The sequence below is a fragment of the Bos indicus x Bos taurus genome, chromosome 24 (genome assembly GCF_003369695.1).
Source record: "Bos indicus x Bos taurus breed Angus x Brahman F1 hybrid chromosome 24, Bos_hybrid_MaternalHap_v2.0, whole genome shotgun sequence".
NCBI lineage: Eukaryota > Metazoa > Chordata > Mammalia > Artiodactyla > Bovidae > Bos > Bos indicus x Bos taurus.
The window spans coordinates 32446232-32472664 of NC_040099.1; the positions used below are offsets into that span (position 1 = coordinate 32446232).

At 42.4% G+C, this 26433-nt stretch overlaps 1 protein-coding gene across 9 annotated transcripts in view; it reads right to left on the reverse strand.

Moving 5' to 3' along the window:
* Positions 1 to 11619, reverse strand: part of IMPACT (impact RWD domain protein) — a 31910-nt gene extending 20291 nt beyond the window's left edge. For 2 of the 9 annotated variants that reach the window (XR_003508424.1, XM_027525765.1), the window contains exons 1-4: positions 11471 to 11618; positions 10281 to 10409; positions 9127 to 9179; positions 8191 to 8253 (exon numbers count right to left, since the gene is read on the reverse strand). Coding sequence is in view for 7 of the 9 variants with exons in the window: in XM_027525765.1 (XP_027381566.1) it covers positions 8191 to 8253; positions 9127 to 9179; positions 10281 to 10409; positions 11471 to 11506 (281 nt within the window). In the remaining 2 variants the exon portion in view is untranslated. Of the gene's footprint in view, positions 1 to 8190; positions 8254 to 9126; positions 9180 to 10280; positions 10410 to 10943 lie in introns of those variants that run through there. The other 7 variants (XR_003508423.1, XM_027525766.1, XM_027525770.1 and 4 more) reach the window with 6 other exon arrangements.
* Between the last annotated feature and the right edge of the window lie 14814 nt (positions 11620 to 26433).

Below are 26433 nucleotides of genomic sequence, written 5' to 3' on the forward strand. Positions count from 1 at the left end.
TTAATAACTAATTTTTCCTAATAAGAAGAAGACATTAAACCTTAACTCCAAATTTCCTCTCCTCTAGCCCATGGCTTCCTGAAGAAAAATATTCAACAGCACTCCATCTAACATCATTTATTGACTGTTTCCTTTGTCCCCAGTATTTAACTAGATTTACTGAAATCCAGTTTAAGGAAGTTGTAGTAGATGTGAAAGGTTTCCTGAAGAAAATGAAAATTCTTTCCCTTGAACCTCCAATTCTATCACTGATGGTGGTGGTTTGTGTGGTGTCACTGCTCCTGCTTTTTTGTGTTTTCTCTCACGACTGTAGTTTGTAACCCCCCCTTTTTTAAAAGAAGAGTTGATTATTCAGATCTTTTAAATGCAGACTAGGATTTGGTGGTTTTCAAACTTTCACCTTCACTGTAATGAAATTTCTCACAGAACCAAAAACAAATTAAAACAGACAAAAGCTCGAGTCCTCCCTCCTGTGCCCTTCTTTTCCTGCATCGCAGTGGTCCTGGAGGAAGTTTGATGAATCCTAAAAATCGGTGCAAAATCTGAGAATACTCATTATATGGTGAGATGCTAAGCTTTTAATTTATGAAACTGTTGTGGTATAGTAGCTAAATATAAAAAGTCTAGAACAAATTTGTTTCAAATTGAATAAAAGATCAACTTGGATTAAAAAGTGCTATTTTAGTCGAGACATAACTGTGATTAACTATACTTAAATAACTATAATCCAGTTCAGAACGATCAAAACCAAGTCAAGTTACTTGTGACTCTCATTTGACCTGTGGCTCTAATTTTCATACCTTTAATTCTCCAGTATGTATATTTGTTATTTAAGGGTAAAGATATTCATTAAAATGTACTACAAAGTTGCATAACCTCAGACAATTCACTCGATCTGAGTTTCCATCATCTCATTTTAAAAATGACAAAACTTGATGAGATGACTCTTCTGACAAGAACAAAAAGGAGAGCTGCTACTATACAGTGCTAAAATGTATCACATGAATTATGTCACTTAATCCTCACAATGATATTATTCTATTATCCTCATTTTACAGATGAGAAAGAGGTTGCATTATTTCAAAAACTGACCCCAGAAGCCTGCCCAAGACACCCTTAACATCACCCTGATTAAACTTCAGACAGGCACAGCTTCCTGACTCTAGGCCCTGACCTCTCTGTTCTTAGAGCATTTTCTTTAGAGATCAGATCAGATCAGTCGCTCAGTCGTATCCGACTCTTTGCGACCCCATGAATTGCAGCATGCCAGGCCTCCCTATCCATCACCAACTCCTGGAGTTCACTCAGACTCACATCCATCGAGTCAGTGATGCCATCCAGCCATCTCATCCTCTGTCGTCCCCTTCTCCTCCTGCCCCCAATCCCTCCCAGCATCAGAGTCTTTTCCAGTGAGTCAACTCTTCGCATGAGGTGGCCAAAGTACTGGAGCTTCAGCTTTAGCATCATTCCTTCCAAAGAAATCCCAGGGCTGATCTCCTTCAGAATGGACTGGTTGGATCTCCTTGCAGTCCAAGGGACTCTCAAGAGTCTTCTCCAACACCACAGTTCAAAAGCATCAATTCTTCGGCGCTCAGCCTCCTTCACAGTCCAACTCTCACATCCATACATAACCACAGGAAAAACCATAGCCTTGATTAGACGGACCTTTTTTGGCAAAGTAATGTCTCTGCTTCTGAATATGCTATCTAGGTTGGACATACTTTCCTTCCAAGGAGTAAACGTCTTTTAATTTCATGGCTGCAGTCACCACCTGCAGTGATTTTGGAGCCCAGAAAAATAAAGTCTGACACTGTTTCCACTGTTTCCTCATCTATTTCCCATGAAGTGGTGGGACCGGATGCCATGATCTTCATTTTCTGAATGTTGAGCTTTAAGCCAACTTTTTCACTCTCCACTTTCACTTTCATCAAAAGGCTTTTGAGTTCCTCTTCACTTTCTGCCATAAGGGTGGTATCATCTGCATATCTGAGGTTATTGGTATTTCTCGCGGCAATCTTGATTCCAGCTTGTGTTTCTTCCAGTCCAGCGTTTCTCATGATGTACTCTACATATAAGTTAAATAAACAGGGTGACAATATACAGCCTTGACATACTCCTTTTCCTATTTGGAACCAGTCTGTTGTTCCATGTCCAGTTCTAACTGTTGCTTCCTGATCTGCATACAAATTTCTCAAGAGGCAGATCAGGGGGTCTGGTATTCCCATCTCTTTCAGAATTTTCCACATTTTATTGTGATCCACACAGTCAAAGGCTTTGGCATAGTCAATAAAGCAGAAATAGATGTTTTTCTGGAACTCTCTTGCTTTTTCAATGATCCAGCGGATGTTGGCAATTTGATCTCTCGTTCCTCTGCCTTTTCTAAAACCAGCTTGAATATCAGGAAGTTCACGGTTCATGTATTGCTCAAGCCTGGCTTGGAGAATTTTGAGCATTACTTTACTAGCGTGTGAGATGAGTGCAATTGTGCGGTAGTTTGAGCATTCTTTGGCATTGCCTTTCTTCGGGATTGGAATGAAAACTGACCTTTTCCAGTCCTGTGGCCACTGCTGAGTTTTCCAAATTTGCTGGCATATTGAGTGCAGCACTTTTACAGCATCATCTTTCAGGATTTGGAATAGCTCAACTGGAATTCCATCATCTCCACTAGCTTTGTTCATAGTGATGCTTTCTAAGGCCCACTTGACTTCACATTCCAGGATGTCTGGCTCTAGGTCAGTGATCACACCATCGTGATTATCTGGGTCGTGAAGATCTTTTTTGTACAGTTCTTCCGTGTATTCTTGCCATCTCTTCTTAATATCTTCTGCTTCTGTTAGGTCCATACCATTTCTGTCCTTTATCGACCTCATCTTTGCATGAAATGTTCCTTTGGTATCTCTGATTTTCTTGAAGAGATCCCTAGTCTTTTCCATTCTGTTGTTTTCCTCTATTTCTTTGCATTGATCGCTGAAGAAGGCTTTATCTCTTCTTGCTATTCTTTGGAACTCTGCATTCAGATGTTTATATCTTTCCTTTTCTCCTTTGCTTTTTGCTTCTCTTCTTTTCACAGCTATTTGTAAGGCCTCCCCAGACAGCCATTTTGCTTTTTTGCATTTCAGCATTTTCTTTAGAGAACCTGTCATGAATTCTTCTTTTGCTCCTTTGGAATTATGGGTATATTTTTAGAAGCTATGTCAGCTTTAGAACCAAGAAGTATCTTTCTCAGGGACCTGGGAGCCATTCTTCTGAAATGCAGTCATAGAGGAAGAGAATGCCCTGTTGCCGAGTCTCTGTTAGAAGGAGCATCTTAACTACTGATGAGCCACGATCTGCACAGACAGATGGCCTGACCATGGAGAAACACTCTTGCAAACTCAGGAAGTAACTTAATGTGCTGGACACTCTCTGATCAACCTCCCCCAGCATTCCCCTGTGCTTTTCTACAGCTTAGCACAGCTTATCCCAGCCCTCAAAACCCTGCTGCCTTTTGTTTCAGCCAGTTGAGTTCAGACTGAGTTCTGTCTCTCCCCTGTTACAATAGTCTTGAAGAGAATATTCCTCGCCTGTTTAACTTGGTTTGGTGCACTTTCTGCTTTGACAAGCCTCATTCTCTAGGTTCCAAATCTAAGACTTCATGTGATACACCATACTGTGAAGAGCTGTGGGAAATTAATCATTTTCTTGGATTTAAAAGTAAATATTGTTGAAATGAACTATCATAAATTCAAATTTTAAAAATGTTTAATCTTTTTCATTTTTCTGTTAATACCAAGTGGTATAATGTTTGAAATATTTTTTTAAATCTGTCATTTACCTTTTGTTTTATAAAAATCATTATTTTCATATATTCAAAATATTCATGTTTAAAATGCAAAATGTTTAAACAAAAATAAGGTATAATAAGCAAATAACTCTACATCTACCCAATCACCAAATACTAGTTTATGCTCTTCAGTATTCCTCTAACTGACCATTCTTCTCCCCTACATTCTTGTTGCCTCAGTAAAGATCTCCCCTGTCTCCCTTCTAGTTATTGACTGCTGCTCTGATGGAGTCCCTTCCTTCAGACTCTTCATTGCCCACCCTCCACACTGCCACATGGATCTGATTACATCATTCCCCTGCCTAAAATGCCTGGAGCCTACAAGATAATGTCCAAGCTCCTTACCCCAGGTAACAGATTCTTCTTACACCTATCAATTCCTATCCCCAGCATATCAGACTATTTGTTGAACTCTGCAGTTCCTTCTATCTGAAAATCTCTCCCTTTCTGATTATCTGCCAAGCACCACACCCAAAGGTCACCTTCACAATGGAACCCTCCTTTACAACCTCACCACATTCCCAGAGACCTCTAAAAGGAATAGCACTTGGTCCAAACCGCTCAGCAATTACGTCACTATAATGCATTGGTATACATCTGTCTAAATGTTTAAACTCCAAACTCCTAACAAGAGTGCTAGCAAATAGAAAAACTTATAAAATGTTTACTGGACAAGACTGTTAGCTTTCAGACTTCTTCCTTCCTTGCATAAAAGAAAACATAGTTCACGTTCTTATCTAGGCAAAAAAATATTTCAGCAGTCAAAATGATTCTAAATAAATATGAAGATCTTGATAATGTTACAATATTTAGAACATAATGAAACTATAAACATTAAGAACTATATTTACACATTTTAAATGTTTACTTTTCAATGACCAATAGCATTTCACTTGTTGCCCCTTGCTGGGATTTTATGGGAATATATCATTAAAAGTTGTCACACAAAACTTTTAAAAACACAATCTACATTTCTACCTAGACCACATGTGTGAAAAGAATACTACTGGACTAGGGTTATTTTCAAGTGCTTTTAATAAACAAGATGGGACGAACCATATCCTATCTTCAGAACAAACTGCTTTGTTATTTCTGATCCTTCCTAATTCTCTAATAGCTCAAGAGAACTAGCTAAGGAGAACAGCAAGTTGTGCCCTATAGGAGGGTATCTCTTAATAAAGGGGGCACTTCGGGGTAGAAAAAAAGGCAGATGGAAAGCCATTTCAGAGTGCATGACACTGTGCAAAATAGGAGAAAAATCTCACTGATGAATATGACTAACAGGACGGAAGGCAAGTGTGGGAAGATTTTCCAAGAAGAGGAAGTGTTCAACACCACCAAAAGTTACAGAGGCCAAATAAGATAAGAACTGAAAATTGACCATAAGATGTACAATTATGACATCCTTGCTGAGCAAATCTGCAGTGTTATTTATCTTATTCTACTTTAGGGGGTACATTGGTAAATAGGCATAAATAAAAGATTACAGAACGAAGTTTGCTGGGGGCACAAAAGTTGGAATGGCCAGTAAGATCATGGACAGAAAACATGTAATATCTATATTCTGAGGATGATGGAATCACTAAATGGGAGCATCTCCCGTTGATATCTCCAGTTCAAGGTTACTTCTTGAGTCAAATGTAAACCTAGGGACTCAAGGAAGACCACACTTCCTCTTGGTAGGAACCAACAGAATCAATTCCATGAAGACTTAGCATTTTTAAATTTAATATTCTGTGAGGAAAAGAACCCTGGTATAGACACAAAGCAAATTTGGAAAACTCAGCAGTGGCCACAGGACTGGAAAAGGTCAGTTTTCATTCCAATCCCAGAGAGGCAATGCCAAAGAATGCTCAAACGACCACACAATTGCACTCATCTCACACGCTAGTAAAGTAATGCTCAAAATTCTCCAAGCCAGGCTTCAGCAATATGTGAACTGTGAACTTCCTGATGTTCAAGCTGGTTTTAGAAAAGGCAGAGGAACCAGAGATCAAATTGCCAACATCCGATGGATCATGGAAAAAGCAAGAGAGTTCCAGAAAAACATCTATTTCTGCTTTATTGACTATGCCAAAGCCTTTGACTGTGTGGATCACAAGAAACTGTGGAAAACTCTGAAAGAGATGGGAATACCAGACCACCTGACCTGCCTCTTGAGAAATTTGTATGCAGATCAGGAAGCAACAGTTAGAACTGGACAGACTGGTTCCAAATAGGAAAAGGAGTTCGTCAAGGCTGTATACTGTCACCCTGTTTATTTAACTTACATGTAGAGTACATCATGAGAAACGCTGGACTGGAAGAAACACAAGCTGGAATCAAGATTGCCGCGAGAAATACCAATAACCTCAGATATGCAGATGACACCACCCTTATGGCAGAAAGTGAAGAGGAACTCAAAAGCCTTTTGATGAAAGTGAAAGTGGAGAGTGAAAAAGTTGGCTTAAAGCTCAACATTCAGAAAATGAAGACCATGGCATCCGGTCCCATCACTTCATGGGAAATAGATGGGGAAACAGTGGAAACAGTGTCAGACTTTATTTTTCTGGGCTCCAAAATCACTGCAGATGGTGAATGCAGCCATGAAATTAAAAGACACTTACTCCTTGGAAGGAAAGTTATGACTAACCTAGATAGTATATTCAAAAGCAGAAACATTACTTTGCCAACAAAGGTCCGTCTAGTCAAGGCTATGGTTTTTCCAGTGGTCATGTACGGATGTGAGAGTTGGACTGTGAAGAAAGCTGAGTGCTGAAGAATTGATGCTTTTGAACTGTGGTGTTGGAGAAGACTCTTGAGAGTCCCTTGGACTGCAAGGAGATCCAACCAGTCCATTCTGAAGGAGATCAGCCCTGGGATTTCTTTGGAAGGAATGATGCTAAAGCTGAAGCTCCAGTACTTTGGCCACCTCATGCGAAGAGTTGACTCACTGGAAAAGACTCTGATGCTGGGAGGGATTGGGGGCAGGAGGAGAAGGGGACGACAGAGGATGAGATGGCTGGACAGCATCACTGACTCGATGGACGTGAGTCTGAGTGAATTCTGGGAGTTGGTGATGGACAGGGAGGCCTGGCGTGCTGCAATTCATGGGGTCGCAAGAGTCAGACACGACTGAGCGACTGATCTGATCTGATAGACACAATGTGGGTTTTCTCACTGTGCCAGGTGGGGAGGCCACCTAGAACGCGTAAGACAACTCTTACCAGTTCCTGGATTACAGTAAAGCTGATATTCCAGAACATTATTTGTTGTACTAAATTAATATATCTCAATACAATTCACCCGAATCACAGAAACACCTTCTCTGGACTATTGCACCAGCCTCCTGATTGATACCCCAAATCTAGTTGCCCGCTTCCAGTCAGTTCTCTACCTGGACACAGAACGGGGTTTTCAAAATGAAAGTCTCACCACAAATCATAGTACTTCTCGGCTCTTCTGAGCTTCCCACAGGTCTCAGGACAAAGACAGACACTCCACACAGCCTACAGAACTCTCCATAACTTCCCCTGCTCACCTCACTGCTTCCTTTCCCACCATGCTCCCTTTTCCAACACCCCCTCCTTATACCACCATTATTTTGTGTCTTCATATGTTCCAAACTCCTTGACACAGAGCCTCTCCACGTGCTGTGGTCTTTCACTGGAGTTCTTTTCATTTAAGTAACTCAGCTCTTAAGTCAAACAAGTCATCACTCACCTCCTACTAGGTCAGGTCTTATTTCAAACTCATCACTACACATTAATATCCTTCTTTCATAGAACTTATCACAACTGCAGTTTGACATTCATTTTTACAGAGTTATCAGTAATATCTCCCCTACCAGCAAATTCTAAATGCTATGAAAACTGGGACCATTTCTGTTTCTACTAATTCTATATATCCAGGATCTAGTATAATACCTGCTATGTAGCATCTGCTGAATGAATGAGTGAAAAATACAGTATACTATCAATAGACTCTCAGTCCTATGGCCTAATACAAGAACATTACCATTAACAGTACATGGTAGTTTAAGGAATGGTTATGCTTAGGATTCTGCTGTTACCAGTTTCATTCAACATAGCCTATGAAAATATCAAAATAAGAACAGTGTCTCTGAATTTACTTTCACAGCTAGCTAAGTGTTTTTATAGCTATTAGGTCTAAATAATACTTTTATTTTTGTTTCTAAATAGAATTTTATATCAAATGTATATATAAAACTATATAACTAATCTTTCAAGGATTCTTCAACTGTATTCTTTTTGTTAATGGAAAAACAGCTTAACATAAAGTTTACAAAAGGGCCTAATATATCACAGTTCCAACAAAGCCCATAACAGAATCACTAATAGCATTGTTTTTAATCATCTATTACTTACATGTATATTTCCTCAAGGCTATTTGATAAATCTGCCCGTTCTTGCCCTTTAAGCCAAGGAGCACTAAGATTAAATAAAACAAAATAAAGATGATTACTCAAAGACTGTGTTTATATCACAAAGAAAAAATACTGATTAATCACAAACTGATTTTAAGTTTTAAAATTTTTCTACTTTGATCAAAATATTATTTTATGTTATATAAATCTATACAGTTCCAAAATGCTTTCATTTGCATTAACTCATTTAGTCCTCTTAGGAAACCATGATGACACCAACACCATCATTATTCAATTAAAATATAGTTTAAAAAATGGAGTGCATAAGATATCATAAAAGCTGCCTAAGTTTACCTAAGTGGCAGAATATGTTCCAGAATCTATATTTCCAAATTCACAGCATTTGCCACACAACCAGAGTTCCCAATTTTTTCTAACTGATGTCCCCAAAAACAACTCTAACAAGTAAGTCAATTGCCACATGACTGTAAATCAACTTTCTCTGAAAAGAGCACTTATGTTTATAAGCTTTCTATAGGCATATCTTTCATTTTCAATGAATAAAAATGAAAAATTACAGAACCATGAGTGATAGCAAACTTTACTGCTGTGGTTTTAAAACACTCAGGGAAACAGGTTAGGAGTGAGTCTACAGACCAAGGTTTCTAGATTACTAGATTGTCTAACGAGGAAGATTTCCTTCCCCATCTCTAATGACATTCTGTAGCAATTTTATCCCCTATGAATCCTTTGATTCTTTTATACTAAGTGGCAAATGTCAGTGTGTTTTTACATAATTTAATTTTTAAATGTTAATACTCTACATTAACTCTAATTTTAATTTCTATATACATTTTGACATTTAAACACAGGGTACAGTACAATCTTTGCAAAGTAAAACTTTTTATAAAAATATAAATGTAGAAATATAGCTTACTTCAGTTGATAAATAGGTGGAGCTGTACCTGGGTATTCATTTGGTAGCATCACCTACAAAGCAGTTTAAAAACAAACCTGCTTATATTTTATCGTGGTTCAAAAACAACAACACTTATAAAGCCAGTCACCAGACAGATTTCTAACTTGCCAAACTAAGACACAAAACCATTGTTATATCAAATTTCAGAATCGAATTCCCTCCTCACATTTATGCTTCCACCTTAAATATGTTGTTAGAGTTAGTTGCTCAGTTGTGTCCGACTCTTTGCAACCCCATTAACTGTAGCTCACCAGGCTCCTCTGTCCATGGAATTCTCCAGGCAAGAATACTGGAGTGGGTTGCCATTCCCTTCTCTAGGATAAATATGTTGTTAAGATGATGCCAACTTTTAAAGGAGATTATTTGCTGAGAAAGTATAAAAGCAATTAAATTTAGAAAAAGTGGGGTGGACAAAGACAAAGGGAAACTGAAATAGAGTCGTTATACCCCAACCCCGGATGACGAGGGTGGCATTATAACATGTTCCAGATGTTTTTAAGAAATTAAAAAAAAAAATCCTACCAAATACTATTAAATAGCTAACAGTTATTAGAAAACCATGCATGTTTCTTTTGAAATCAGTATTACTATAAAAATGAATACTGATAAAAACTCAATTCGGCATCTTTTATGTTGGAAGTGCAGACAGTCACCAAAGAATAAGCATTAAACACAAAGCTGTAACTGATCATTTCCTGTATGTATCCTAACCACAACTGATTCCCAGTTAACAAAGAAATGAGTTATCTACTCTATGAACCATCTAAATTACTAATCTATTCTTTCTGAGAAAATGCTAGCCATCTTCCCAGGTTTATACCCTCCTCTATTAAATGGAGAAGATAATGAAAGGAAGTGAAACTCAAGTCTGCCAAAGGTACATGAAGAACACTTCAATAACTGGCATAGGAAAGACCGATATTATCAATGAAAGCATTACTGGAGAGTGATCTAACTACCCATACATTTAGATCATCAATCGTTAACAAAAGTCAGCAACGAAATGACAGATCAGAACAATTCACACAAGAAAAATTAGAGAAATACAACAGTAGTCAATAATACAAAGTCAATACTGTAACTGGAAAACGGCTGTAGGTGAAGAAAAATACCTGTAAGCAAAGTGTCCACTTGGGGTCATCTATATCGTCGCTAATTCGAATACAAAATATTTTGGCGCAGTCATCAATGACACACCATTCCTCGCCATATATAGCAGCCATTGCTTCAATTTCCTCATTCTGAAACAGGTTGATGAGGGGAAAAAGCCAAAAATTTTTTGACTACCCTAAAAACTCTGAGTCTTCCTTATTATAAGGTATTTGCATTTAACGTAACCATTTTGGGTGAAGGAGCCCTAAAGGAACGACACCAAACGTTCTCAGCAGTGGGTCAAAATGTCCTACTCCCTGGGTACCAGACTCTATAGCAATGACGGGCCCAACCTTACTGAGCCAAAATATATATGCACTCCTATACTCTGTATGAGATTCACAAGTGAAAGGATAAACGTATCTTCTCTGCTCCGCCTTCTCTTTTTAACAGGTAACCCCTCCCACCCGCCCCCCCCAACCCCTGGACCACTGCTACCCATCATGTTTGCCCTTATATTACTACTGCCTATCTCCTGCTTCGTTTTGTTTTGAATTTGGCCACCAGGCTGGGTGATTGTTGGGGTTTTTGGTAATCAAATCCTCGAAACGTTTCAGAAATTACTTTTGGTTTCAGGTTAAGAATAAAACGGGATCTAAAAGTAAAAATGAGGAGCAACGTACACTTCCAACATTGTATGATCTCATTTTGTCTTTAGGGCCCATTAGGAAAAGCTTCAATAACGCCCACGTGAGCCACGCGCTGGGGGTAAGCTCAAGCCCAAGAGCATTAGATCCACGGGTCCTCAGGGGACTCCAGGGTCCGTGTTGTAATTGCCCCTTTTGCAAACGCAGAAACTGGGGTCTTAAGTGGACACTCCAAGGTCACCCGGCAGAGACAGGCTGGGGAGCAGAACCCTGGTTTCTGCCTCCAGCCCGGCGCTGCTGAGTCGCGTGCTGATGGTTGACGATGGCACCGTCCAAGGCAGGCCCAGCGCGCCGACGCCCGGGAGCCGCCAGCGCGAGAGATGGCCTGAGCTCAGGCGCCGGGAAAATGGGACGCGGCTGAGCGAATGGCGCAGCCTCAGCCCCTGGCGGTGCGGGCGAAACCGGGGGTGGCCCCGGGCAGAAGCCCCCTCGGCCGAGGAGGCCCGGGGCGGCGAGACGAGGCCGAGCCGAGCCTGGAGGTCGGCGCCCCGCCAGGGCCTCACCTGCCTCTGGTCGCTGCCTGTGTCCCCCTCAGCCATGTGGCCCCGGGAACTGCCGGGAGGCCACCGCCTGCCCAGGTCCGGAGTGCGGGGGCGGGGCGCTGCGGCAGTGAGCGGAGCGCGGGCTGCAGCGAGACCCGACCCGGAACCGCAACCCCGCCACGCCGAGCGGCTCGCCTCTGCTTCCGGGTTGCGGGCCAGGTTGAGCAGGGGGCTGCTGGCGCTAGGGTCTCGTCGCGCCAGCCTCTTCCGACCTCTTCCGCCGGGCCTCGGAACGCAGTCCCTCCCAAGCAGCGGCAGGAGTCCGCTTGCAATTTGCTCCTGAAACTCGCCGCGGCTGGGAGTTTCTGCTCGCCCACGGCGCCGTCGGTGCCATCGAACCCACCTGGAGACTGGAGAGTCGGGTTCACCGCAGCGTCCCAGGAAGGGACTCACCGCAGCCCACAGCCCAAGACTCATCTTTGCATTTTAAGCAGGGTGGTGTTTTGTTTTACGTGTTTTAAGATGTTTTTTTTGATTTGAGCAAGGGTAAGTTTAATTTCCCCAAAACTATAGAGCAGGAGAAGGCAGAAGGCAATTTTGAAAACCTGCTGAAAAACTTAGCAGTCGCTGTTGTCTTATGATAATTTTCTTGGGTGTTCTTGGACTATTTTTCCGAAAGAGCTTTCGTTCAAGACACTAGGCCTTACCAGTCAACATAAAGGTCGTTGTTTCACTGTCCCAAAATTTGGGTCTGTTTGTGTCGTTTCTCTCCTGTCCCCAACCCATGCATTCCTGTATATTGGTTGTGGCTAACATGTGTCACTTTAGATGAGACACCTTAATCAAGTCCCTTAATGTCTTACTCGAAACACAGTTCATCCCCTTTTGCTTCACTTTCTTCACGCACACACACAAACTCAAAATATTGCATCTTTCCTCTGTCTTGTCTTCCCTAATCACGGGCGTGTTTTATTCCCTCTTTAAAACACTTATCTGAATCAGGAGAATTACAAAAAGAATTCCACCCGAATTAACTTTGAAGGGATCTTATTATAGGTCTTGTGGATTTATTAATTCAACAGACATTTATTAGGTTCTTACTGTGTTAAACTTTCGAAATGAAGATTTAGATGTTGTGCATTGTCTTTAAGAAGCTAAAATGAGGGAGAACAAAAGTAAATTAGTATTTAAATGGGTGGGAATTAATATCCTGTTTGTAGCCCAAGGAAGGGCCTCTACTGAATGCCTTCGCTGTTCTCTTGAAACGATCACATTGTTAATCGGCTATGAGTTAATAGAAATTTTAAGATTTTTTTTTTTTTTAAAGGAAGGGCCATCTATTCTAATTTTATTGGGCTTCTCCTTCCAGAGGATGCTTGAAGTGAGTTACGGAAGAAGAAGTAGAGATTAGCTAATTGAAAAAGGAAGAAAATTGTTTCCGATGGAGAAAAAAATATTGGCAGAAAAATCGTGGCCCATTTAGGAAACATCATGCATTTCATTGCCTCTGACATCACAGCTGTCAGCCTCTTTTTGTCATATGACTTGCATAATCCCTTTATGATTGTCTCCATAAATCTGCACATGTGCACTCATTTTGGTTCCAAGAGAAGGCCTGAAGGACTTAGCCCTCTTTCGTCTCAGTCACACCCCCTTCCTCCAATTATTTGATTTGGATAGTATGTTTTCCTTCATCTTCAATAGAAGCAGTTTTAAACTCCTCCTTCCAATCAAGTAGGGCCCCAAAGTTCATGTGCGACCAGTCCATCGCGGTTATTTTCTTCTTGGTGAGGATTTGCCTGAAAGTTCCCTGAGGTTTGGGCTTCCCTGGTGGCGCTAGTGGCAAAGAACCCACCTGCCAATGCAGGAGACACAGATGATCCTTGGGTCAGGAAGATCGCCTGGAAGAGGGCAAGGAACCAGTCCAGTATTCTTGCCTGGAGAATCCCATGGATAGAGGAACCTGGCAGCTGTCATCCATAGGATGGCAAAGAGTTGGACACGACTGAAGCAATGTAGCATGCACACACGCACTGTGAGGTTTGGCCACTGTGCATCTCCAGGTCGCCTGAAGCTTTCTGCAGTTACCATCCTAAGACTACCGAGATGACCATCTATTCTTAAACAGCTGTTTTTCTTCCTTCACTCTGAACTCTACTGATCTCTTCTTAACATGTTACAACTTCTGTTGCAAAAAATAGTAACTGTCACCCTTAAAGAAGAAGAAGAAAAAAAAGCCATAGAATCCTTTCTTCAGTGAAAGCTTATGTAAAACAGATTAGGTTGTTCTGCCTGAAATAGTGGTATTGGGCCTGAAGTCCCAACTACCTAGCAACTTCCCTCCCAGTGGACCTGCAAAGACATTCAACCCAGATTTTAAAACTATTGCATTAAAATAGAAAACAATGTGCAGCACAATTTAACCTTCTAAACAAGGCATAGTATTAGTATATCTAGTTTCTCATACATAGCACCTCTTTTCTTGCCACACACATCAACCCAGTCTATTTTACCTTCTGGAGATTGCACCCATGAGTTTCTATTGATTCCTACTTCATAGCTAGAGTCTTTAAATCTTTTGAGCTCAGATTCTAAATTGAAGTTACTCTTTCTGCCAAATGCACAAAACAAAAATATTTACAGCACCACTTTATGAAATGATTCATTTTCAAGGCATCAACTGCTGCTGCTGCTGCTAAGTCACTTCAGTCGTGTCCGACTCTGTGTGACCCCATAGGCGGAAGCCCACCAGGCTCCCCTGTCCCTGGGATTCTCCAGGCAAGAACACTGGAGTGGGTTGCCATTTCCTTCTCCAATGCATGAAAGTGAAAAGTGAAAGGGAAGTTGCTCAGTCGTGTCTGACTCCTAGCGACCCCCTGGACTGCGGCCTACCAGGCTCCTCCATCCATGGGATTTTCTAGGCAAAAGTACTGGAGTGGGGTGCCATTTTTGCCTTCTCCGAAGGCATCAACTACTTTATGCAATATCCTGTCGCACTAGAAATGTTCCCTTCTGGGTCTACGCACAGAGGAAGTTAAAGTATGTCCTTATGAATACTAACATGATTGGAACAGCTTATTATAACTATTCCCACCTAAAAATGTATTTTAAGGGGCATGAGATTAAGGATGTTGCAAATTGAGATTGTGGCTGTGTCTATTTCATATTGCAAATAGGACCTCGGAGAAGGCAATGGCAACCCACTCCAGTACTCTTGCTTGGAAAATCCCATGGGCGGAGGAGCCTGGTAGGCTGCAGTCCATGGGGTCGCTAAGAGTCGGACACAACTGAGCGACTTCACTTTTCATTTTCATGCATTAGAGAAGGAAATGGCAACCCAGTCCAGTGTTCTTGCCTGGAGAATCCCAGGGACAGGGGAGCCTGGTGGGCTGCTGAGTCGGACACGACTGAAGCGACTTAGCAGTAGCAGCAGCAAGCTTTTTTTTTTTTTTTTTTTTACTCTTCACATCATTCCCTGCAAACAACCCTGAATAAGGTTCTAAACTCAGATATGCAAAGAGCACTTTGGAAAAAGAGGAGGGAAACAATTACTGAAGTAATAAGTGTGGCAGACAACCTACATTTGCAGAAAGCAAGACTTCATAGGCAATTTAGTTGAAAAGGCTTTACTTAATAGGAACTTTGAGCAGTTAACCAGTTGCTGAGAATGGGCAGCAAATAACAGATCTGGATACATGCAGGGTCTCTACACCAGATCCTGCTGATTTCTCCATCCATTTACCTAAATGGCTGGTTACTGAACATCTTCCTCAAACTCAGTATGTCTAAAACAACTCAGTATCTTTCTCCCTAAACCTACTCCTCTGCCTATCTTCCCCATTTCCGTATTGGCAACCCCTGATCTCTGCATCATACTTCCCTCCTGGCTCAGCCAGTAAGGAGTCTGTCTGCAATGCAGGAGACCTGGTTTCGATCCCTGGGTTGGGAAGATTCCCCTGGAGAAGGAAATGGCAACCCGCTCCAATATTCTTGCCTGGAAAATCCCATGGACAGAGGAACCTGGCAGGCTACAGTTCATGGAGTCATTAAGAGTTGGACACAACTAAGCGTCAATAATTGGCCAAGCCTGAAACCTGGGAGACATACTCTACAATTTTCACTGTCTTCATACACAGATAACAAGTTCTGATGATTCTGATTCCTTAATATCGCTTACCTTCCTTATAGTCTCCTAGTTTTTCTGATTTCATCTGGACCCTCTAAGTTACCCACCTCACATCTGCCAGAGGAATCCTTCAAAATGCACATGTCTGATGTGTCTTTCCTCCCTGGAAATCCTTGCTCCCCATAGCTTTCATGGTAATACTTAAACACCCTAACACACAAGATGTGTTCCTGGCTACCTCTCTGATTTTATTTCCCGCTGTTTTACCCAGACCAGCCTCAACTATTTTACTGAAGCTTTCTTTGATGAAAAAATTCAATGGATTTAGCAGGGGGCAGGGGGAAATGTGAAAACTGCTATTTTACACCATAGAAACTGTGTGGGGTGTTAAGACATACAAAGTGAAAGTGTTACTCCCTCAGTTGTGTCCAGCTCTTTAAGACCCATGGACTGTATAGCCCATCCCTGGAATTCTTTAGGCAAGAATACTGGAGTGGGTTGCCATTTCCTCCTCCAGGGGATTTTCCTGACCCAGGGATAGAACCCAGGTCTCCTGTATTGCGGGCAGATTCTTTACAATCTGAGCCACAAGGGAAGATGTACAAAGAGACCAGTGAATGGAGTGAAGGAAGAGGATGCATCTGTTTAACAATAGATGGACAGCTACATGGTATTAGGATGATAACTGCAGAAGTCTTCAGGTGATGTGGAGGCATTTGGCCAGAACTTGCCCATAGAGGAGAAATATGATGACTGCCTGCACCAGAATTTCTATGTAGAGTAGACTTCAGAACCCAATATGATGGGAAGGAGGTACTTAGAACTTTTTGCTTAAGATTAAGAAACACCTTGGACTGCAAGGAGATCCAACCAGTCCATCCTAAAGGAGACCAGTCCTGGGTGTTCATTGGAAGGACTGATGCTGAGGCTGAAACTCCAATACTTTGGCCACCTCATGCGAAGAGTTGGCTCATTGGAAAAGACCCTGATGCTGGGAGGGATTGGGGGCAGGAGGAGAAGGGGACGACAGAGGATAAGATGGCTGGATGGCATCACTGCTCGATGCACATGAGTTTGAGTGAACTCCGGGAGTTGGTGATGGACAGGGAGGCCTGGCGTGCTGTGATTCATGGGGTCGCAAAGAGTTGGACACGACTGAGCAACTGAACTGAACTGAAGAAACATAAACTGTCCAAACTAAATACATGGAAGGAGAAGGAGTCATACTCAGACCATAAAGGACCAAAGTTCTCTCTTGGTACCAAAATGAGTGCATATAGAGAGAGAGATGTTGTGGAAATGATCATTAACAGGTTATATAAGCAATGTGACAAAAGGGTTGACAGCTGTGATAACAGGAAGAGGAATGCGTTATTTGAATGGGAAAAAACCTAACCTGGAAGTATATGCATCTGACTGTAACTGAGATGACTGTCACATCAGGTGTGAGGAAAGAGGCCTGTGAACAGTTCTCCATAAGCCTATTTCAGCCTACATTGATGGTTTGAATAGGGGTCTTCTAAATATTCTCTAGAACCTTGCTACTTAAGGTGAGGTCTGTGGACCAACAGCATCATGTTATCTAAGAGCTTGGTAGAAGTATGGAAACTCAGGCCTCCATGCCAGACCCATTGGGTCTGCATTTTAGTAAGATTCCTGAGTGACTCTTCTGCAAATTAAATTTTGAGAATCTTGTGTGATGGCCATGGGAAAGCACTTCTCAGATCTTGGAGAACAGGGAGGGTAATTGACTGAGGGCCCCACTACTGTGCTCTGAGATCTGTTACTGTGTTTGTACTGAGACTACTTCCCGTGGGCTGCCCTCAGCCAGGCACACAGCAGTGACCCAAACGGACCCATTCCTGAGGGATAAGACACTCCTCTGATGGGAGGCTTGGGCTCCTGGGCTCCCAAAGGTCTTGCTAAACTTTCCTTAGGTTTACTGCTTCAGAGTCACTGCAGACAGTGACTGGAGCCATGAAATTAAAAGACGCTGCTTGGAAGAAAAGCAATGACAAACCTAGGCAGCATATTAAAAAGTAGACATCACTTTGCCGACAAAGTTTTGTGTAGTCAAAGCTATGGTTTTTCTAGTATCCATGTGTGGATGTGAGAGTTGGACCATAAAGAAGACTGAGTGCTTCTTTTGAACTGTGGTACTGGAGAAGACTCTTGAGAGTCCCTTGGACAACAAGGAGATCAAACCAGTCAATCCTAAAGGAAATCAACCCTGAATGTTCACTGAATATTCACTGAAGCTCCAATACTTTGGCTACCTGATGTGAAAAACCGACTCATCGGAAAAGACTCTGATGCTGGGAATGGGGGCAACAGAGGATGAGGTGGTTGGATAGCATCACCTACTCAATGGACATGAGTTTGAGCAAACTCCGGGAGATAGTGAAGGACAGGGAAGACTGGCGTGCTGCAGTCCATGGGGTTGCAAAGTCAGACACAACTGAGCAACTGAACAACTGCTACACAGCCTTCCTCTGTCCCTTCTTTCTGTCCCTCCGCTCAAGGTCAGATGGCTCTCAGAGCCTCTTCAGGCTCTTTCCTGTTTTTTCTCACAGGCATTTCCTCCAGCAAGTTTCTTGCACATTTAACCTCATGTTGGCATCTGTTTCTTCAGGACCCAGCACAGGCTGCTTTAAGATACATTGTAACACGGATGAATTCTGCCTACATAGTACTGACTTGAAGTCATATATGTTCCTGAAATATTTTTCTAAGGGAAATATGTCCTTAAAATATTTAAGAAGCAAAACACAAACACCTTGGCACACTATTAATGAGTCTTTCCTCGATTTCCTGTGCTTATTGTATGCTCCCAGCTAATGAAAACTAATGTGGCAGACACAGGCCAGTGAATGCTGAGGCTATAGGTTCTCTTTGTCCCATTTGTGTTCTGGCCAACCATTTGACCAATTATGGCCAAGAAATGTGACAGAGGCACAAAGGAGGATTCACGTGATGCATATTAAAATATAAGTTTTAAGGAGAAGCTCTCAAAAAAAAAAAAAGATAGTCAAGAAAACAGAGCCAAGATTAACAGGCAACTGGGGAAGGAAGGAAATCCTTGAATATTTTAATATCACCATAAATAACACAGCAGCCTAAGAAGATTAGCTGGCAATTGTACAAACAGTAGCAAGAAAGAATAATAATTTTAGGCACTTCCTGACTTCAGGAGATTTAAGAGAATGGAAGGCTGACACCTAATGTATACTACTAGAGCTCATATACCATGGAACCGTGGGGTAAGGACCCTGATAGCACTGGTCTGATCAGCACCCCCATTTCAGAAATAGGCACCCCTATCTCCAAACAAGGTGTGCGGCCACTTCAGTGACCTCAAGGGCAGGGGCTGATTTCTCAGTAACAATGTGTCCAAAGGTGTATTCCAAAGAAATTCATTTCTCAGAGAGGAAGGTGGTAAAGTGAGGTGTTCCATGGTCAATTGAGTTTATCATCTCTGTGCTAAACACACCTCATCTGATAATTTTGTGTTAAAACTCTTAACGCCCTTAATATTTTAATGTACAGTATAAATCTCCAAGAGAAGATGGTAGTATTTAGCTTTTCTGAAAGAATTTAACTAAGGAATGCCCACCTCTCTCCACCCTCTAAAATCTTAGAGCAGTAGAATTACTAGAACACTTTTTGATAAACACTATCCCCACTTAGCATCATTATACCTTATGTTACCCCTGGTGATACAAGTTCAAGGTCACTATTGTATTTATTTCTAATCCAATATTAAGAAGGACCTGGGTCTCCACTTGCCAAAAATAACAACTTTGGCTTAAAAAAAAATTTTTTTTTAATTTTTAAGAAACCTCTTAACAAAGTTCTAGAAGGGATAGTTACCAGTTCTGTTGTTGTTAAATCTTTAGAACGGATTGAGTTACGGCCAACAGAGAAGAGGATCCTGGAAGGGAATGAGAGGAGTGAACCGGGGGCTTAGCCTCCCTCAGCATCACACGCAGTGACCCTATCTTAGCCCAGGGTTCTTCCAACTCCTTTCCTCTTACGTGGGACTTCAGTTTTCTTTTTCTCTAAAAGTTTTCCTCAGACTGAAAGTAGAAACAGAGAATAGGATCAGCTCCCTCTGTACCCCAAAATCAGTGTCCAAAGGAGATGATCATGTGAAATTTTTAAATGTTTGATGAAAATACTGGGGCTTCTCAGGTGGCGCTAGTGGAGAAGAACCTGCTGGCCAAGGCAGGAGACATGAGACAGTTTCCATCCCTGGGCGGGAAGATCCCCTGGAGGAGGGCATGGCAACCACTCCAGTATTCTTGTCTGGAGAATCCCATGGACAGAGGAGCCTGGTGGGCTACAGTCCCTAGGGTCCCAAAGAGTCAGACATGACTGAATAAACTTAGCAAGCACATACCCTCAAATGCTACTTTGTTCAATAATAGTGTAAAGTTTTATTTTTTCCTATTGTATCAAGTCTCAGTTCCTCTGCTTGGCTTGCAAGGACCTTCAGGTCAGCTCTCCTAATACAGCTGTTTAATCCTATTCTCCAAGACTCTCCACTGTAATTGCCAACCCTGTCTATTCTTACTGCAGCTTCCCATCCAGGCTCACTGCTCACCTTAGTCCAGGCCCTCTCAGCTCCCCCTGGACCACTGCAGTAACTTCTTAGTTCATTTTCCTGACCAGACATTTCCCTTTCCCGTCCTGCTTCCTGCCAACAGAACGCTCTCACTGAAGGATCACTGTGATCATGTCAGTCCTTTGTTCAAAAGTCTTTCCATCTTCTGCAATCCCCATCTCAGTAAATGGCGCCTCTCTATACCAACTGCCTGTAGCAGACACTTGGGCACCACCTTTACTCTTCCTTGTCTCTCATCCCACTCATGGAATCAGTCACCAAATTCTTTATGTTCTGTCACTTGTATCTCTCAAATCAGTCTCCCACTACTTTTCTCCATCTTCAAAGTCCTTGTCAAAGCTGAGGCCCCTTGACTGACCACTACAACAGCCTCCTAACCTGCTTCTGACTTCACTGTCTTTCAGCCCATTCTCTGCCTTGCCACTTGACACAGCTCTCTCTCTGATAGAACTCTAGTGTTGTGACTCTCCTGCTTAGAACTCTTTGGGGTTTTAATTCCACACCTTTGAGGATGAATCTCAAAATCTATGACACTCTGTAAAGGATGCTTTGTGATGTGTCTCCTTAACTCTCTGTCCTGCACCTTCTCTTCTAGATTTATTGAACTAGATCCACATCCTCTCAGAAGGCATGTGATCGATTGCTCACCTGCCTGACTGCTCACCTCTAGCCCTTCTCAAGTGTTACTCCCTCTACCTGGAATGTTCTTTCCTTCCACATCCAACACATTGTTTTGGACTTGGCTTCCTTGATGGCCATTATCATGTCTTTCTTCATCTTTACCTTGCAAGCACCCAGTACAGTGCCTGCCATTGGGTGGGCTCTGAATTCAGAGAAGTTAAATTGTTCACGGTCATACAGCTGGTAAACAGGTAAAGAAAGTGAAAGTGGTGTTAGTCGTCACTTAGTCGTGTCCACATGGACTGTAGCCCACCAGGCCTCTGTCCATGGCATTTCCCAGGCAAGAATACTGGAGTAGGTTGCCATTCCCTTCTCCAGGGGATCTTCCTGACCCAGGGATCAAGCCTGGGTCTCCCACATTGCAGGCAGATTGTTTACCATTTGAGCCACAAGGGAAGCCCCTAACAGGTAGAGAGCTGGGATTCAATTCAGGTTTCTGAGTTTTGTGTACCTGCCATTTTACTGCATTGCCTCCTAACTTGGGATAAAACATTTTAGACATAAAGTCCCAGTTCATTCATTCATTCAACAAATATGTTTTGATTTCCTAATATGTGCCATGCATTGTGTTAGATAAAGGGGGTGAACTGGTGAACAAGGCATTCCTTGGCTTTAGTATACTTCTTCTCTGATGAAAGATACAGATGAATGAAGACACATTTGTATCACAATGTGACAGATATTATTATAGGAGTAGGTACAAGGTAAACCTGAAAGACTATAGGAGGGGGTCAGGGAAGGCCTTGGAAAGAATTGATTTCTAAGCTCTGACAGTACGTAGCATAAGCCTCGGGAAGATGTGGAAGCTGAGGAAGAGCATTCAAGGCACAAAAGGACAACATCAGCAGAGGTCTTAAAGCATCAGAGACCACAGCAAATCAGGGAACTGAAAGTTGTTCAGAATTGCTGAAGTGTAGAAGTGTTCAGTCGCTCAGTTGTGTCTAATGCTTTGTGACCCCATGGACTGCAGCATGCCAGAATTCCCTGTTCTTCACCATCTCTTGCAGTTTGCTTAAATTCATGTCCATTGAGTCGGTGAAGCCATCCAACCATCTCATTCTCTGTTGTCCCCTTCTCCTGCCTTTGATCTTGTCTAGCATCAGGGTCTTTTCCAATGAGTTGGCTCCTTGAATCAGGTGGCCAAAGTATTGGAGCTTCAGCATCAGTCCTTCCAATGAAGGACTGATTTCCTTCAGTATTAACTGGCTTGATCTCCTTGCTGTCCAAGGGACTCTTAATAGTCTTCTCCAGCATCACAATTTGAAGGCATCAATTCTTCAGCACTCAGCCTTTTTTATCGTCCAGCTCTCACATCTGTACATGACTACTGGAAAAGCCATAGTTTTGATTATAAGGACCTTTGTAGGCAAAATAATGTCTCTGCTTTTTAATATGCTGTCTAGGTTTGTCATAACTTTTCTTCCAAGGAGCAAGAGTCTTTTAATTTCATGGCTGCTGTCACCATCCACAGCGATTTTGGAGCCCAAGAAAATAAATTCTGTCACTGTTTCCATTGTTTCCCCATCTTTTTGCCATGAAGTGATGGGACCAGATGCCTTGACCTTCATTTTTTGAATGTTGAATTTTAAGCCAGCTTTTTCACTCTCCTCTTTCACTTTCATCAAGACACTCTTTAGTTCCTCTTCACCTTCTGCCATTAGGGTGGTGTCATCTGCATATCTGATGTTACTGATATTTCTCCCCACAATCTTGATTCCAGTTTGTGCTTCATCCAGCCCAGCATTTTGCATGATGCACTCTGCATATAATTAAATAAGCAGGCTGACAATATACACCCTTGAGGTACTCCTCTCCCAATTTTGAACCATTGTTCCATGTCCATTTCTGACTGTAGAGCCCTGACCTGCATACACGTTTTGCCGAAGGCAGGTAAGGTGGTCTGGTATTTCCATCTCTTGAAGAATTTTCCACAGTTTGTTGTGATCGACATACTCAAAGGCTTTAGCATAGTCAGTGAAGCAGAAATATATGTTTTTCCGGAATTCTCTAGCTTTTTCTATGATCCAACGGATGTTGGCAATTTGATTTGAAGTGCAGACTACCACAGATACAATGACAAGAGCCGAATGGCGACATTGCAGGAAGCCAGGAAGAGGCAGAGTAGTGTTCTAAGCAAGAGAATTAGTTGATATGATTGAAATTTTGGAAACAGCCTCTTACTACAGAGTGAAGAATAGATTAGGGCTGCGTGTGGGAGAAAAGGTAGGGTGGGGAGAATAAGGAAGAGAGACCAGAGTGCTTGCCACTGAGAATGAGAACAGGAGGGAAGCGGGAGAGGAGCTGCACTTTGAGTTGTGCTGACTTGGACGCACAGGTGTATGGTCAGAAGTTCAGCAGTGGTTTTTGGACCCGTGTTACAGATTGGTGAGACATGAGCAGACAGAGGGTTAGGAAGCCATGGGGACATGGAGCTCTTCTATGGAGAGTGTGAGGAGAGGGGAGTTTAAGGAAGAACCTGCAACACTGCGGGGAAGGAGCTCAGAGAAAGTGAGGGAAGAGCATTCCAAGGAGGCAGGAAGTGGTCACTGGCATCAGATGTGGCCAAGGGTCAGTTAAAGTTAGGACTCTTAAGGGGCTCTTTGGCTTTTGCAACAGGGAGGCCTTTGGGGTTCCCAACAGCAGCAGTTTCAGTGGAGTAGTGGGAGCAGAAGCTGCTACAGAGAGAAGATGATAGAGTGCAGAGGAGATGGTGAGAGCCAGTGGAGACTGAGTTTTAAAGCAGTTTAACTCCAAAGGAGTTATTGATGCTGAAGCTGAAGCTCCAATCCTTTGGCCACCTGATGGGAAAAGCCGACTCATTGGAAAAGACCCTGATGCTGGGAAAGATTCCTGGTGCAGGAGGAGAAGGGGATGACAGAAGATGAGATGTTTGGATGGCATCACTGACTCAAGGGACATAAGTTTGAGCAAGCTCTGTGAGATAGTGAAGGACAAGGAAGCCTGGTGTGCTGCTGTTCATGGGGTTGCAAAGAGTCAGACACGACTGAGTGACTAAACAACAAAAACTCTGGAGGAGGAGGGAGACAGGGTACCACCCTCTGGAGGAGGGTTTTTAAAAGATGGCAGCGATTAGGCAACCCTTGTGGAGTGGATTCATCTCGAGAGTTGGAAGATCTAGGAGAGGGTTGATGGACAGGGTTGCTGAGGAGGGGGCTCGGCAACACTGAGCGGGGTTCTGGCCTTTGACAGGAGGAAACGTAAGAAAGGCGTGACTGCAGGTAAGCATGTTGGTTTGGTGGTAAGAAGATCAGGGGGTTCTCAACTCATGGTTTTGTGTCCTTGGTAAGAGTGCAAATGAACATGTTAGTCACTCAGTCGTGTCCGAGTCTTTGCGACCCCATGGACTGTAGCCCACCAGGCTCCTCTGTCCATGGGATTCTCCAGGCAAGAATACTGGAGTGGGTTGCCATTTCCTTCTCCAGGGGATCTTCCTGACCCAGGGGGTCGAACATAGGTCTCCTGCATTGGCAGGTGGGTTCTTTACCACTGAGCCACCAGGGAAGCTGTCCTTGGTAAAGTGGGCAGCACAGTCATCTGCTGAGGGTGTTCTGGGGAGCTGGCAGGGAAGGGATTTTAGGAGAAAAGAAAGTGCAGTGAAGAGCAGGAAATGAAGCTCAGTCCTGGCCCCTTATCTTCTCACTCTGTTCTTTGTCCCTAAGCCATCTCCTGCAAAGCTCAATGCTCACATCCCCTTGACAAAGATGGTCACAGATGTAGTTCTCTGGTTCAGAGCTCACCTCTGAGCTCTCAACCAGAGTCTACCTGTCACCTCCATTTGAGCCTCCCCAAGCTCTTTCCACTACCTGCTCCTGCAGTTTCCACTCAGAACTGCTAACAAGGAAGGACAAAGGATTGCTGGGCAGCGCTGAGAATCCAGCCAGTGTCCGTCTCACGAGTCTCACTGTGGTCTGCACCGTGTAAGGTCCTGCGCTAGTTTATGTTGCCCACCCCCTCTTAGCCGGTTTTGCTCACAGTCTTATCTGCTTAAAAACCATTTGTTCTATTTTTTAGGTTTGGCTGAGACAGTACATTTAAAAATATTCCATGCACTATGTCTCCTCTTTTCCAAGAGTTCTTATGTAAAAGTTGTATACATTCCTGAATTTTGTTATCATTCAGTTGCTCAGTCATGTCTGACTCTTTGTGACCCCATGGACTGCAGCACACCAGGCTTCCCGGTTCTTCACTATCTCCCAGAGTTAGCTCAAACTCATGTCTATTGCATCAGTGATGCCATCCAACCATCTCATCCTCTGTCGTCCCCTTCTCCTCCTGCCTTCAGTCTTCCCCAGTATCAGTCTTTTCCAATGAGTTGGTTCTTCACATCAGGTGGCCAAAGTATTGGAGCTTCAGCTTCAGCATCAGTCCTTCCAATGAATATTCAGAGTTGATTTCCTTTAGGATTGACTCATTTGATCTCCTTGTAGTCCAAAGGACTATCAAGAGTCTTCTCCAGCATTTCCGTATGCTCAGATCCTATCCATTAATGGCTGAACTTTTTTTTTCAAGCTTTAAACTTTTTATTTTGTATCAAGGTATAGCTGATTAACAATGTTGTGGTAGTTTCAGGTGAATTAATGGCTTAACTCTAAAAGCCATCTTTCCTCTAAAGCATTCACTAATATCCCTGGCTTGCAAATGAAACTTTCTTCCTTATTCCTCCTTTATCTGAAGTTTTCTTATGGTTCTTATTATTTTCTATCTCTTAATTCACCTGCTGATTTATAAGTCTTACATTGCCTCATCTGTGTCCCTAGATTCTTAAATTCCTGAAGGCAAGGCTGTTTCAGAGTTATCTTTTTCTCTCTCAGCCTGAAACAGTGCCTTGCACATGTATCCACTCACAAAGTCATGTCAGTTACTAGGTTAATATGTATATACTGACTAATGAGGACACGAATTAATCGATGATGAATGAGAGGTTCTCTGCTGTTATAAGTCCTTGCATGTCATTACTCTAATCTTCTTTCTGTTGGTAATCCTACAATGTCATGGATATTTGTGCATGATTCACAAATCTGTTTCTAGCCCTAAGCTTTTGCCCCCAATAAATTCTCACATCTTCAGTTTCTTGCTGCATCTCTCAAACTTATTGTGTTGAAAATACTCATTTCCCATTTCCTATTGTTTCTGATCTAAAGCTGTAGCGAAGCGTATATACCGCCACTTCTATACATCTTTGTTCTAGTCCTCACTGATCTCGTCTTCCCAAATTCTTTAGAATTTGTTTTATCAGTTATAAGTGTTGTCATGTTTTTTGTTAGTTTCCATTGTATACTTTGCTTCCAAAATTAGATTATAAACTTCATGAGGCCACGAATCTGTTTATGAATGTAATCACTCTTTTTTTCTGCACTACCTCCATTCTTTCTCTGATCTCTTTTCTCTCCCAATTCTATCAATTGAGGAAAAAATCACCACCACCAGGGGGCAGTGGAGAGGTCAAGATAATGAGGTTGGGAAAAAGGCAAAGTTTAGTTTCATAAAGTGGATATAACAGTACTAAGATTACTGTTTCTAGTTTTATAGAAA